This window comes from Eumetopias jubatus, unplaced genomic scaffold, assembly GCF_037043125.1.
Source record: "Eumetopias jubatus isolate StellerSeaLion01/CBP00866 unplaced genomic scaffold, mEumJub1_p1.0 scaffold_13, whole genome shotgun sequence".
In the NCBI taxonomy this organism is placed as follows: domain Eukaryota; kingdom Metazoa; phylum Chordata; class Mammalia; order Carnivora; family Otariidae; genus Eumetopias; species Eumetopias jubatus.
Genome location: NW_028274819.1, coordinates 10,761,549 through 10,773,096, shown reverse-complemented (window position 1 = coordinate 10,773,096; position 11,548 = coordinate 10,761,549). Strand labels below are relative to the sequence as shown.

The 11,548-nt window shown below is 57.2% G+C and overlaps 1 protein-coding gene across 1 annotated transcript; it reads left to right on the top strand.

Annotated features, from left to right (window-relative positions):
- The first annotated feature begins 1,248 nt into the window (after nucleotides 1-1,248).
- MS4A15 (membrane spanning 4-domains A15) lies at nucleotides 1,249-8,456 on the top strand. The gene is made up of 6 exons (XM_028117856.1): nucleotides 1,249-1,473; nucleotides 3,903-4,025; nucleotides 5,083-5,139; nucleotides 6,883-6,975; nucleotides 7,294-7,407; nucleotides 8,340-8,456. Exons 1-6 carry the CDS (start codon nucleotides 1,249-1,251, stop codon nucleotides 8,454-8,456), a joined length of 729 nt encoding a protein of 242 aa, XP_027973657.1.
- The last annotated feature ends 3,092 nt before the right edge of the window (nucleotides 8,457-11,548 follow it).

The window sequence follows — 11,548 nt, the reverse complement described above, 5'->3', positions numbered from 1 at the left end:
TTTTCTTTGCAGCAAGTCCAACACTCTGTCCATCGATGTAGGTCAGACACTGCACAAATAAGTGGCTCACGGGGCTCCCCAGAAGATACACGTGTTGCGAGCACCATCGCCCCAGAACGGGGGGGCTCGAATCCTCATCAGCTGAGAGCCTTTGCAGACCCACAGAGAATTTGCTGTGTGGTCTGCAAGCTGCTTCTCCCCGCCGAGAAGAGGGTGTGATAGCTGTCAGAGCACAGGGGAAAATGCACTGTTAAACGGCTAAAAAAATGAACTGTTCATCGTGACTGGTTTATACCTATTACTTTTTAAGAAAACATTTTAAGCAAGTAGCATTAGAACAAATCACACTCTAAAGGACGGTTTTTATCAAGTTTGTGTGCGTTATTTTTTATCTAATTCACGCCAAGCCCTATGAGATTGGTAGCAGTGTCATTATCCCCACTTCATAAGTAAGGAAACTGAGGCAAGGGGAGGTAGCTGTCTTGTCCCCTGTCTCGCGGTAGCAAGAGGGGCCAGGATTCAAATGCTGACTTCCCTCTCCACAGCCTGCACTGAACCCATTAATGCCAATGGGAGGGCTGACTTTTTTAAGTTCATTGTGTCATCCCTTTTCTGTGTCCTAGTAAGCTCACCTTCTGACAGCTGGGTGCTTTTCCCCAAAGTGCTTGCTCGGGCCAGCCACACACAGTGCTCCCATCATCCGTGCATTTCTCAGCTGCGTTAATAGCAAGTGCTTGGGTGGCCAAAGAGAAAGCCTCCATGGCCAGAAGCGACCCAGGGGCATCACTGACACATCTCCTCAGCCTGGTCTGAGGGACAGGAAATGGCACGTTGAGTCTCAACCTACGGGTACAGCGGGTTGTGCTGCCTCGGCTCTGCCTCGCACTAGCTGTGTGTTCTTGGGCGAGTCACCTGCCGTCTCTGGAGAAAGGAGGAGGTTTAAGTACATGCTCCTCCTGAAGGTCCTTTCCGTGTAATATCGCACAGAGATTAAGAGCAGGACTTCCGGGGTCAGAGATGGGAACTCGGGCCTTGGCCTTGCCTCACCTAAGGCCCTTGATCTAGGACATCCTTCACTTCCCGGAGAGAAGCTCCCCCAACGACAATCAGAGATTGTGGTGCCATCCTCAGGGGCTGCAGGGAACAGGGCTACACGGGATTGTTGTTTATGAACTGAAAGGCCCCATGCAAATGTGTAAGCCGCAGAAGCAGCTTCTGAGCCTTTGTCTTCCAGTCCCTCCGAGCACCATGTCCGCAGCTCCCGCCAGCGACGGGGTATTTGTCGTCCTCCCGCCCAGCAACGCCCCTGGCCTCCGCCCACCTCCGGCCATCCTGCCTGCCTCCAGGTGCCAGCCCCCCGGGGTCCTGCAGTTCGAGGAGCCGCCGCTGGGGGCGCAGACGCCAAGGCCCACCCAGCCGCCCGACCTGCGGCCCATGGAGACATTCCTGACCGGAGAGCCCAAAGCTTTAGGGGTAAGAGGAACCTCCCCAGACCACCTGACGCATGCGTGTGTGCAGAAGCGCTGGGCAGGGAGGGGTGCCCCAGCACGGGAGCATTCACGCACACCTCGGAGAGGGGCAGGCGGTCCCTAAATGCTTAGTGAGTCCTTGAGCATTCAGCTGTGTTACCACACAGGCCCATCCCCCGTGGGGCCCGTGGAGAGCACGCGGGCAAACAAAGGGCTGGGATGAGCCCAAACAGGGTAATGAGGTGGAACATGATGGATGTGGGAAGGACGACACTAGCAACGGTGGACAGGTCTCCGTGGGGAGGGGACATTTAGGCTAAAACCTGGATGCTGAAGCCAAGGGGTAGATGGAGAATAGGGGGAGGGCTCAGCAGCTGGAGGGACGGCTAGTGCAAAGGCCTTGAGGTGGGAGTGAGGGTGGCTTGTCCGAGGGCGAGGTGGAAGGTTAACATGGCTGGAATGTAACCAGCGAAGGAAGGAGGGAGGTGAGATGAAGTTGGAGGGGTGGGCAGAGGCCGGCTCCTGTGGGTCCGTGGAAGATGTCCCATGAGGTCTTCGCCAATCTCAGATGGCTGAGATACTGGTGTCCGGGCGGGAAGAAAATATCAAGTAGACAGGTAGACAGACACATTCATCCTCATACATACATATATAGTGTCTTCAGTTTGTCCCTTGGCCCCAGTTCCTCCAAATGGAAGATGTAGACATAGCTGAGGCCGTGGTGATGGTGATGGTGATGAGAGTGGTGACAACAGCTGTCATCTGTTGGGAACCCCCGAGAGGGACATGCGCGGCGCCATGGAATGTGCACGCACTGGCTCCTTCCATCTCATCACCACCTTGTGAGACAGGGACCACGGTTCCCATTGGACAGATTAGGAAACAGAGGCTGGTCAGGCCCAAGGCCACACAGGTGCCAAGTGGCATCGTGTACCCCAGGAGGGCCTGACTGTACAGTTCCACTCTCACTCCCACTGCTTGCAGCATCCAGCTCTGGCTTGAACATGCTGGAATTCAAGATTCCACGCTAAAGGCTGCACCACGTCCACGGTGCATGAAGGGACTAGAGACAGTGAACAGAGATGCGGTCATCGGTCCCCATCAGAGCAGACCAGGGAACCCATGACCTCCAAAGGGATTTGACAAGACACATTTAAACTGCTGGAAAACACAGAAAGAGGAAACTATAAATAGGTGTTTGGGGGTGTCACCCGGTAGAGGAACAGCATCTCGAGAGATGGCTGGCCTGCCACTTCATCGCTGGGAAACCACGGGCAAGTTACTGAACATCTCTGCTTCAGTCTTGGCTTCCTGGTCTCCAAATCAGAATAATACCTACTTCATCATGTTAGGATTAAAGGAGGGACATGTTGCTCAGTGTAGACAGGCAGGCGGGCAGAGGCAGTCGGTGTTCCGTGAGCAGGGCCCACAGCAGTGGGGGTGTCCAGGAGCAGGAGAGGAGCCTGCAGAGGGGAGCCGTGCCGGTGGCTGGACAGGTGAAAGACGTGCAGCTCAAGAGAGAACGGGAGAGAAGATTCAAGGTGGCCATGCCCATAAATACCCAGTTTCTCGGCACTCATGTTAGAAAGACATGCATCTTCCACGTGACCCCAAGAAAACAATTCCAGCCATTTACGGTCACAACTGCCCGGACACGGGCCACCATGGCTTGAGCGGTGGTGAGCACCTCCCCGCTGAGGGGGCCTGTTAAGAAGTCAGGAGCTGGAAAGGGCTCCTGGGTTAGGCAGAGGTTGAATGTGGGGGCCTCTAATGTGCCCACGCGGTTCTAGAATTCAGTCATTACCAAAAACGTATGAAAAACATGTGGCAGAACTTACCAGAAGTACACATATCCAGAACTTACCAGAAGTACACATATACCCTTCCTTGAGAAAACCGTCCTCCTTCTGGGAAAGGATCGGTGGGGTAAACCACCTCTAAAAGAAAATCCAGCCCAGATGCCAGCTCAGCAGGAGGCAGCACCAGCTCACAGCTGGCTGGCATGGATCAGTGATTGATGCTCAGCTAAGAAAGATGCTCAAGGGGACATTCAGTGCAGGCTTCAGGGGGCCAGGGGTGGGGGGAGGGTGGAATGTGAGGCATCCAGTGCAGGGACTGCTCTGTCATTGAAGTGACAGCTAAGAAAACCAGGTAGCATGGGTCAGAGCACAAAGCAGATGCAGACTCATAGAGACATGGAAATAGGGGGAAGGGGGGGTGGTCTCGCGGATGTGGGAGCTGGCTTTCCTTCTTAAAACAGTCTTTCAGGGTTGCTATGAGGATGTCTCCTCCAAAGAGCAGAATCGAAGTTTATTTCCGAGGGGCTGGGAGTTCGCGGGGGCGCGCAGGGCCCTGCCACCCTCTCCCTGCGGCCGGCAGGGGGCGGTGTGGAGCCGGCCCGCCAGCCTGGCTGAGCGGCGCGAGTTCCCGCAGACCGTGCAGATCCTCATCGGCCTCATCCACCTGGGCTTCGGCAGCGTGCTGCTCATGGTCCGCCGCGGTCACGTAGGGATGCTCTTCATCGAAGGCGGCGTCCCCTTCTGGGGAGGAGCCTGCGTGAGTGCCGGGGCCATCTGGGGCTCACCTCTCCCCTCTGCGCCCGCCCCCCTACATTCTTTTGGGCACAGTCACCCGAGCGAGGCAAGGGCCTGAGTCTAAATCTAACTCCTAATTGCAAACCCTAATCACAAACCTAAACCAGGCACCACTCCTGCCTAGGAAAATCTCCCAGCAAAGGGCCTGCCACAGAGAAGGCTCCCAAAAAGAATGGGATGCAGGGAATGAGGGCAGGGATAAAGGGCAGTAACCACCTGTATTACCCGGACACTAAATTCACCCTGCATCCAAACCGCAACCTGCAGAAATCCTTCAGCTGCCCTTGTGGGTCCCAGCCCCCCCAAGAACTCTGTCCACTTGGAGTCCGACCAGCTCTGAAGCCCCCCAGTCCATTCCTCTACCCATACCGCAGCCAGCCTAGTCAGCCCCCCCCACCACCACCCCCCCCCCCGGCAGCAGAATCGGGGAGCACATGGTTAGTGGTAAATCTCCAACATCAAAGAGCACTTCAGGGTTCACACAGCCCCCCTCTGTCCCTGCGTCTCCCAGCTGGCCCGGGAGAGCAGAGGCTTGGGAGTGAGGCCATGGAGTCTGAATCCCAGCCCCACTGCCACTGCGTGTCACCATGGAGTCCCTTAGGCAAGTTAGGCAATCTCCAGCCTCAGCTTATTCATCTAAAAAGCACAGTCCTGGCCCTACCAACCCCAGAGTTTGAGGACATCAAAGCCTAATGCATGTGGGAGCTGGTTACCAACCCTTGATTCTGCAGCAAACGGTGACTAACACTTTGTAACAATTCCCCCTTTAGAGAGAGCCAGATTTGCGTGACATGTGAATGATGTCACTGAACACATGCACCTTGCCGGCTATGGCCCCAGTTCCCCAGGCGGACCCCCTAGTAACCAGGGGACACCCTTACAGAGAGATCCCAGGAGGCAGGGGAGGTGACAGCCAAGAGGCTACTGCCCTCTCCCTGGTCCCGACAGATCCCAGGCATGGCGTCGCCTGCCCAGTGTCCCTGCCAAAGCCCCACCAGGGTCCCCTCTTCCCCACACAGTTTGTCATCTCTGGGTCGCTCTCAGTAGCAGCCGAGAAGAGCCACACCAGCTGCCTGGTAAGTCGGAATGGGGAACTCGGGGCCACGACTGATTCCCCCCTACTCTGCCCCTCCCGTCCGTTCACTCATTCAACACACATTTCCTGGGGGCCTGCTGAGTGACAGGTGCCGGAGGACACCCAGACGGGACAGAAGGAACCAAGATACACTTAGCACACAGGGCAGAAAGTGAGGGTCCACAGACCAAGCACTCACCGTCATTCAGAGAAAGGAGAGCTCAAAAAGGTCTCTTGGAAGAGGAGATGGCTAAGCTGCGCCTTGGATTTAGAAATACAGAGGGACAAGCACGAGAAGGCGGGGAGGGGTCATGAGCAGGGGTGCTGCGGAAACCCTGTGCAGCTCCATGTGACCAGGGCAGGGGTCTGCGACGGCAAGTGGAGAGGTGCACTGGGTCCACGTGGTGGAGGCTCGGACCCCTCTGTGGGCGGTGGGAGGCAATGGGGGCTTTGAATGGGAGCGCATCCAGCACGCTCCAGGCTCAGGGAACACAGCAGTGAAGGTCAAGCTCCTGCCCTCCTGGAGCTTACACTCTGGTGTCTGGTAGGACACCCAAAACCAAGTAACAAAGTAGTTACAGAGCATGAACAGTGCCACAAGGGAAGAGTCATTCTGCTCAGCAAGGACAGTTTGAGTTCCCGGGACAGGTGTCACTGAGCTCACTGTTCAGAGGGAGACAGTCACAGAAGAGCCTGGGGACCAGCCTCCCAGGCAGGAAGGCAACACGGAGAAGAGCCTGGGCATGGGGACAGAAGAGCCAAGGCAGATTACAAGAGGTGACGGAGGCAGAGAGGGAGGACACAGCTCAAGAGTGGGAAGGGAGGGAGAGGAGTCAGGGCCTGGAGGGCACTTGGGGATTTGTTTTAAGGGACACTATTTAAGGGAGACCACTGAGAAAGGAAGGTGGGATTCCTTGTCCTACTTGCATTGTTGGGAGCTCTCCAGTGCTGGGCCCTGGGTGGGAAATGGATCATAACCAGGATTGGACTCAGGGACCCCCGGGCCATAAAGTCCAGGAGTGCAGGGACCTGACTTGTCCCCAAGCTCACAGCACCTGGGACAATGCCTGGCCGCAGCAGCTACTCAATAGTACTCTGTTGCTCTGGTCTCCACGACTTCCTCAATGTCATTAAAAAAAAGAAAGAGAAAAGAAAAGAAAAGAAAAACAAGTGTCAGGGATCTTTGAACTTGAGAAGTTCCTGCAGTCCCAGCCCCTCACGAGTGGTCTCCAATTTAAGGCCAGGGCTATTTAGCCACAGGTTCCCCCTACTGGATCAAAAGAGCATTAGGTTCTGGCGGCGATGGGAGGGTGAGCCCTGAGTGGTCGCCTGGACAACCCAGAGATCCCCTTGCCCTGAAGCCCTGGGCCTCCCCGTGAGGGTCTGTCCTGCCTTCACCTCAGGGCCCTCCGCACCTGCCTCTCGTTGTTCCCTGACCAGTGCCCCCCCAGGGTCTGCAGCACCTTGCTCTGCCCATCTCCACCTGGAAGCTCACGGCAATGACCCCATCACCTCTCCCAGCTGGGCCTCAGTGTCCACAGCAGAAGGCCTCCCCGACTCCAGCCCCTGGGACAGCTGCACCTGCAGGGTGCTCGGCGCAGGGGGTGGGCGCAGTAAGGGTGGGCCAGGGGCCTGCGGCAGACCACGCCCAGAGAGGCCACGGAGGCGGTCTGCCTGACCTCAGCAGTCTCCCCCTGGTCTCTTCTCTCCGCTCCTTTCCCTCCTGTCTCTCGCCCTCCTGCAGGTGCGGAGCAGCCTGGGGACGAACCTTCTTAGTGCCATTGCAGCCTTTGCGGGGACAGCCATTCTGCTCATGGATTTTGGTGTCACTAACTGGGTGTGTTGTCAGACGCCCCCAGGAGTGGGAACACTCCGAGCATGTTAGAGCCACATCCAGGAGGTGGGGGGAGGCGGGAGCCCCAGGGCTTGCCGGTCCTGAGAGACCCCATGCGGATATTGGGCCCCTCACCTACTCCAAGAGCGGGCCTGGGGGTGGGGGGGCACGGAGGGCAGCCCAGTCGAGGGAAGGGGAGGGCACAGGACGGGCACTGCCACGCCTGGCTGTGTGACCTCGGGCCAGTTACTGTCCCTCGGCAGCCCTTTCCTCCTGGGCTCTGGAGCGCTGGGCTTGCCTTGACTGCGGGTGTGTCCCCAGGATGTGGGCAGGGGCTATCTGGCCGTGCTTACCATCTTCACCATCCTCGAGTTCTTCATCGCGGTAATTGCCACCCACTTTGGGTCCCAAGCCACCCGCGCTCAAGCCAACACGGTGAGTACGGCCCGCCCCCACCCCACGTCCACACGGAGGTCCCAACCGCGGCCTCTGAGGAAGGCTGTTGGCTGGAAGGCTCCTCTTCCGGCCTGTTGCTTCTTCCCTCGGGCTAGCAATTGCGAGGGACTGCGCTGCCATGCGCTCGCCACTCTCCTACATCGTACATCGGGGACTCCGTGAAGTCTTTGCGGAAGATGGAACTATTCTCCTCGCGGCCACAGGGGGGCGCCAGCACCAAGGGGCCAGCTGCTCTGTGAGCCTGGATGCAGAGCGTGGGGAGGCCGGGGCGCAGGGGACCCGGGCCGGTGCTGTACCCGGATGAGCGGGACCCTCCAGGAATTCACAGGCCTTGAAGCAGACAGGGGCAGCATTGAGGGCAGCACAACTCAGGGGGAAATTAGCTTAGTTTCCCCAAATCTGGAGGACAGTGAAGACAGAAAGGAGGCGGAGGAGGGCATTGGGGGAGAGTAAAGGCGGCCTCAGGCGGGAAATGCAGGCCGTAGGGTGTGGGTGCTGCTCGGGAGGTGGCTTTTTGCAAACTGGAGGTGAGGCCACTGAAAGGCTTTGTGCGGAGGAGTGCGTGCTCCCAGGGAGCGAAACCAATCCGGAGGGGTCGCCTTAATCCTTGAACCCCCGAGAGGGAGTCGGGACAGGGGCAGCCCAAGGAGAAAGAACGCCAGACCTTTAGCTCCTAGGGAAATGCGACTTCTCTCTGTTTTGTTCACTGCTGGACTCGCAACACCTGGGTCATAGTTGGCCCCCCGTAAATATTTTTGAAATATTCGTCGAACAGATGAGTCGGCCAGTTCACTGACGGAATTCATTACGAGGGCGCTGTTCTCAGAATGCCCACAGGGGGGCACTGTTGCAACACCGCCCGGAGGCGCCGGCGCCCTCCACGACTGTCGAGGGTTCTCTTTTCTTTCCAGCCTGTGATTTTCCTGCCCAACGCCGTCAGCACGGACTTCAACATCCCCAGCCCCGCAGCCTCTCCGCCCCCCGCCTATGACAATGTGGCATATATGCCCAAGGAGTCATCCGAGTAGAGGTCACTCCGCGGGCTTGGAAGCCAGGCTTTCCCCTGGGGGCCCAGCCTCTCCCCGCCCCACTGCGTTAATCTGGGGGCAGCCCATCCCAACCCATCCTCACACATTGTGGCACCCAAGCGAAGCGTTCCCCGGGGACATCTATCCCACACATCTCCCTCGGTGGCTTCTTTCCTAAAAGAGCTAGTTGATGTCAAGGGTGTGTGTCCCTCAGCATCCTGGGCCCTGTCACCCTGCTGGGAATGTCCCCACGTGCCGCTCTGCATTTCTCTCTGCTCATGGGGAGGCAACTCTGGCCTCGTTGGCAGACAGGTTCAATGTCTGCCCTCAGGCCTTGGGAAGATCTTTAATCTCAGGAGCCCAGAATTCTCCAGAAAAGAGTACTGAGTCCAAGTGCTGAGGCCACACAGCTGGCCGTGGCCTGGCCTCGGGTCTCCAGGCCCCAGGACCAGCTCTGTGCTTTGTCATCTGCTGCGTGCCATGGGCCTCGGTTTTCCTGGAAACTCAAGCACTAACTAGATGGCATTTAAGGCCCAGCTCCCCAGGGCTCCCCGAAGTCCTGTTCTAAGTCAGGCGATACCCTCCCATGCGCCTGGAAAAGCTCATTTTCCCTAACTGTAAAATGGAGTCGGTATTGGCTCCAGCCCTGCCCACCTGCCAGGGTTGGGGAGGCTTCAGGGGACTGCTGAAGCCAGCCCGGGGCACCCCAGTCAGCATCCACAGGTGCACAGCCATGGTGGCCTCCTCCCCACCCTCCCCCCAGCCTGGGGAGCAGAGCTGCCCCTGCAGGTTACCCCTGCAGGCTGTGTCTGGGGCAAAGGAGACACCTCTACCCGGTGTCAGAGGTCCCGGTGGATGGTGGTCTCCTCCACACCACAGAGGGAAATAAACAGTGTGGCTTACAGTTTGAGCTGGTCTCATTGCAATGACTTTTTCTTTTTAACCTTGGGGGTTTCGAAGGCTTGTCCTGTATTTATCAGAAGACCTGGGTCCCGTTGTCACCGAAAGGGGGCATCTCTGGGAGCTGGGGTCTGTGTGGTGTGATCCTGGCACTTGGTCTCTCCGCACCTGAGCCTAAACAAGCAGGCATCCATAACCCCATTCTACAACTGAGGACACGGGAGCTTGAAGAAGTCAAATCAAGTGCCCAAGGCCACCAAGCTAATAAGAGGCTGGGATTTGAACTCAGCTCCAGACAATGTCAGAGTCCCTGTCTCACCACACGGCTCCCCAGGTCCAAAACCAAGTGCTTTCCACCAACCCCTTCCCTTCCTTCCTCCTGCTTCTTCATCCCAAAGACTGGGATAGGGCTGCATTTCTCAGCACCCCCACTCCTTCATCTAACAAACTCCTGCACCTCCTTCAAAACCCTATTTTAATGTTGCCCTCTCTGTGAGGTCTTCCCAAGGGCAGGTGGTTGGCTAGTGCCATTCAGCCATCTGCCCCCTTTAAGGAAGCTCTGGTTCCCAGGCTGTGCGGGTGCAGAGTTGGAGTGGGGTTACAACCAGCTTCGACTCTCAAAAGCAATAGATGAGATTGGAGGACTCAGAGCTGACCGAGAGTTTTGCCCAATTAAATTTTGTGAGTGTGAAAATGCAGCGTGTTCCGGTCCCTCCCACCTTAAAAGGTCTGTCTTGACCCCGGAAAGCCCTTCCACCAGGGCTTACTTTTCTCTTCTTGGTGGAGTTTGCTTCCTCCCCCCCAGCTCACTCTGCCAAAATCTCTCTCTCCAAGGCTGCTGCCCTTGACCTCATCGTCACCAAGATCAATGGGCTTTTAAAAAGCCCTGTATGAATAATAACAGCTCCATCAATCCCTCAAGTTCACCTACCCTGGACTTGTCTGTGCACTCCACGCTCTTCAGCAGGTGCTTATGGAGTGTCCGCTGGGTGTCCAGGCTCTGGGGACGCTGGCCGTGAGCCAAAGTCCCTGCTCTCATGGAGCTTACACTGGCCATCTGTCACCACCCTGACTGCTCCCAAATCTGCCTCCGCCCCCGCCCGATGTCTCCTGTGAGCCAGCTTCAGCATCTGTTCTCATGTCCCACTAAAAAGGAATCTACATCTTCTGCTCCAGCACAAGCCATTTTCCCTCCTATGTTCCCTGTGTCCGTCAGGGCCCAGGCAGAAGCTGGGGGCCACTCTCGGTCCCCCACCCTCAGCCTCACATGTAATCACCCCGGCCGGTTCTCCTTGCTCTTCTCAACTCAATCCACTCTCTCCAACCTCCTCCAGCACTTTTGGACCACTGTCATTTCTCACCTGTGTCGTGACATCAGCCTGCTGACTTAGCCTGTGTCCCCATCTGTCAGCTGGCCCGGCCCATCTCTAGGCTAGACAACAGCCAGAGGGAATTATTGCAGGCATGGAAGTCATCGTGTCACTGCTCTGCCACTCAAGGCTCTCCTTTGCCCTGAGGCTAAAGTCCAGCGGTCCCGCAAAGTTGACAAAGCCCCGGAGACAGAGCGTGCTCGCCTCTCTTGTCTCCTCCCACCCTCCTGCTGCACTTGAACCGTGGCTGTCCTGAGCCTGAGGACTCCTCCCTGGAGTGCAGTCCCCTGGCTGCCCCCCATTCTCCTGTCTGTCCCACTGAACTCCCAGCCGCCTTCAGACCTCAGTGTAGGTGCTGCTTCCTCCAGGAAGCCTTCCCTATCCTCACCCTTCTCTACCTTGTCTGGTGAGGTGGCCTCTGCTGGGCTGTGTCCCACACCCCCCTATCCAGGGTCATGTCTCTTCTCCGCCACACAGTTGCTTGCTTCCCTGACCATCTTCCTCACTGAACTCTCAGTTTCCTGTTGCTGTGGTAACAAATGACTACAAACTTAGTGTTTTCAACAACACGTTTATCACTTTACAGTTCTGGAGGTCAGAAGTCCTAAAATCAAGGTATTGGCAGGGCCGTGTTCCTGGTGGAAGCTCCGGGGGAGAAGCTGTTTCCTCGCTTTTCCCGCCTGCAGGGACTGCAGCATGCGTTGGCATGTGACCCTGTCCTCCCTCCTCCAAGCCAGCAGCCCCGCCCCTTCCGGTCACTCTCGCTGACTCTGCTCCCCCTGCCCCCCTTGGGGAGGGACCCTGTGATTATACCGGGTAGGC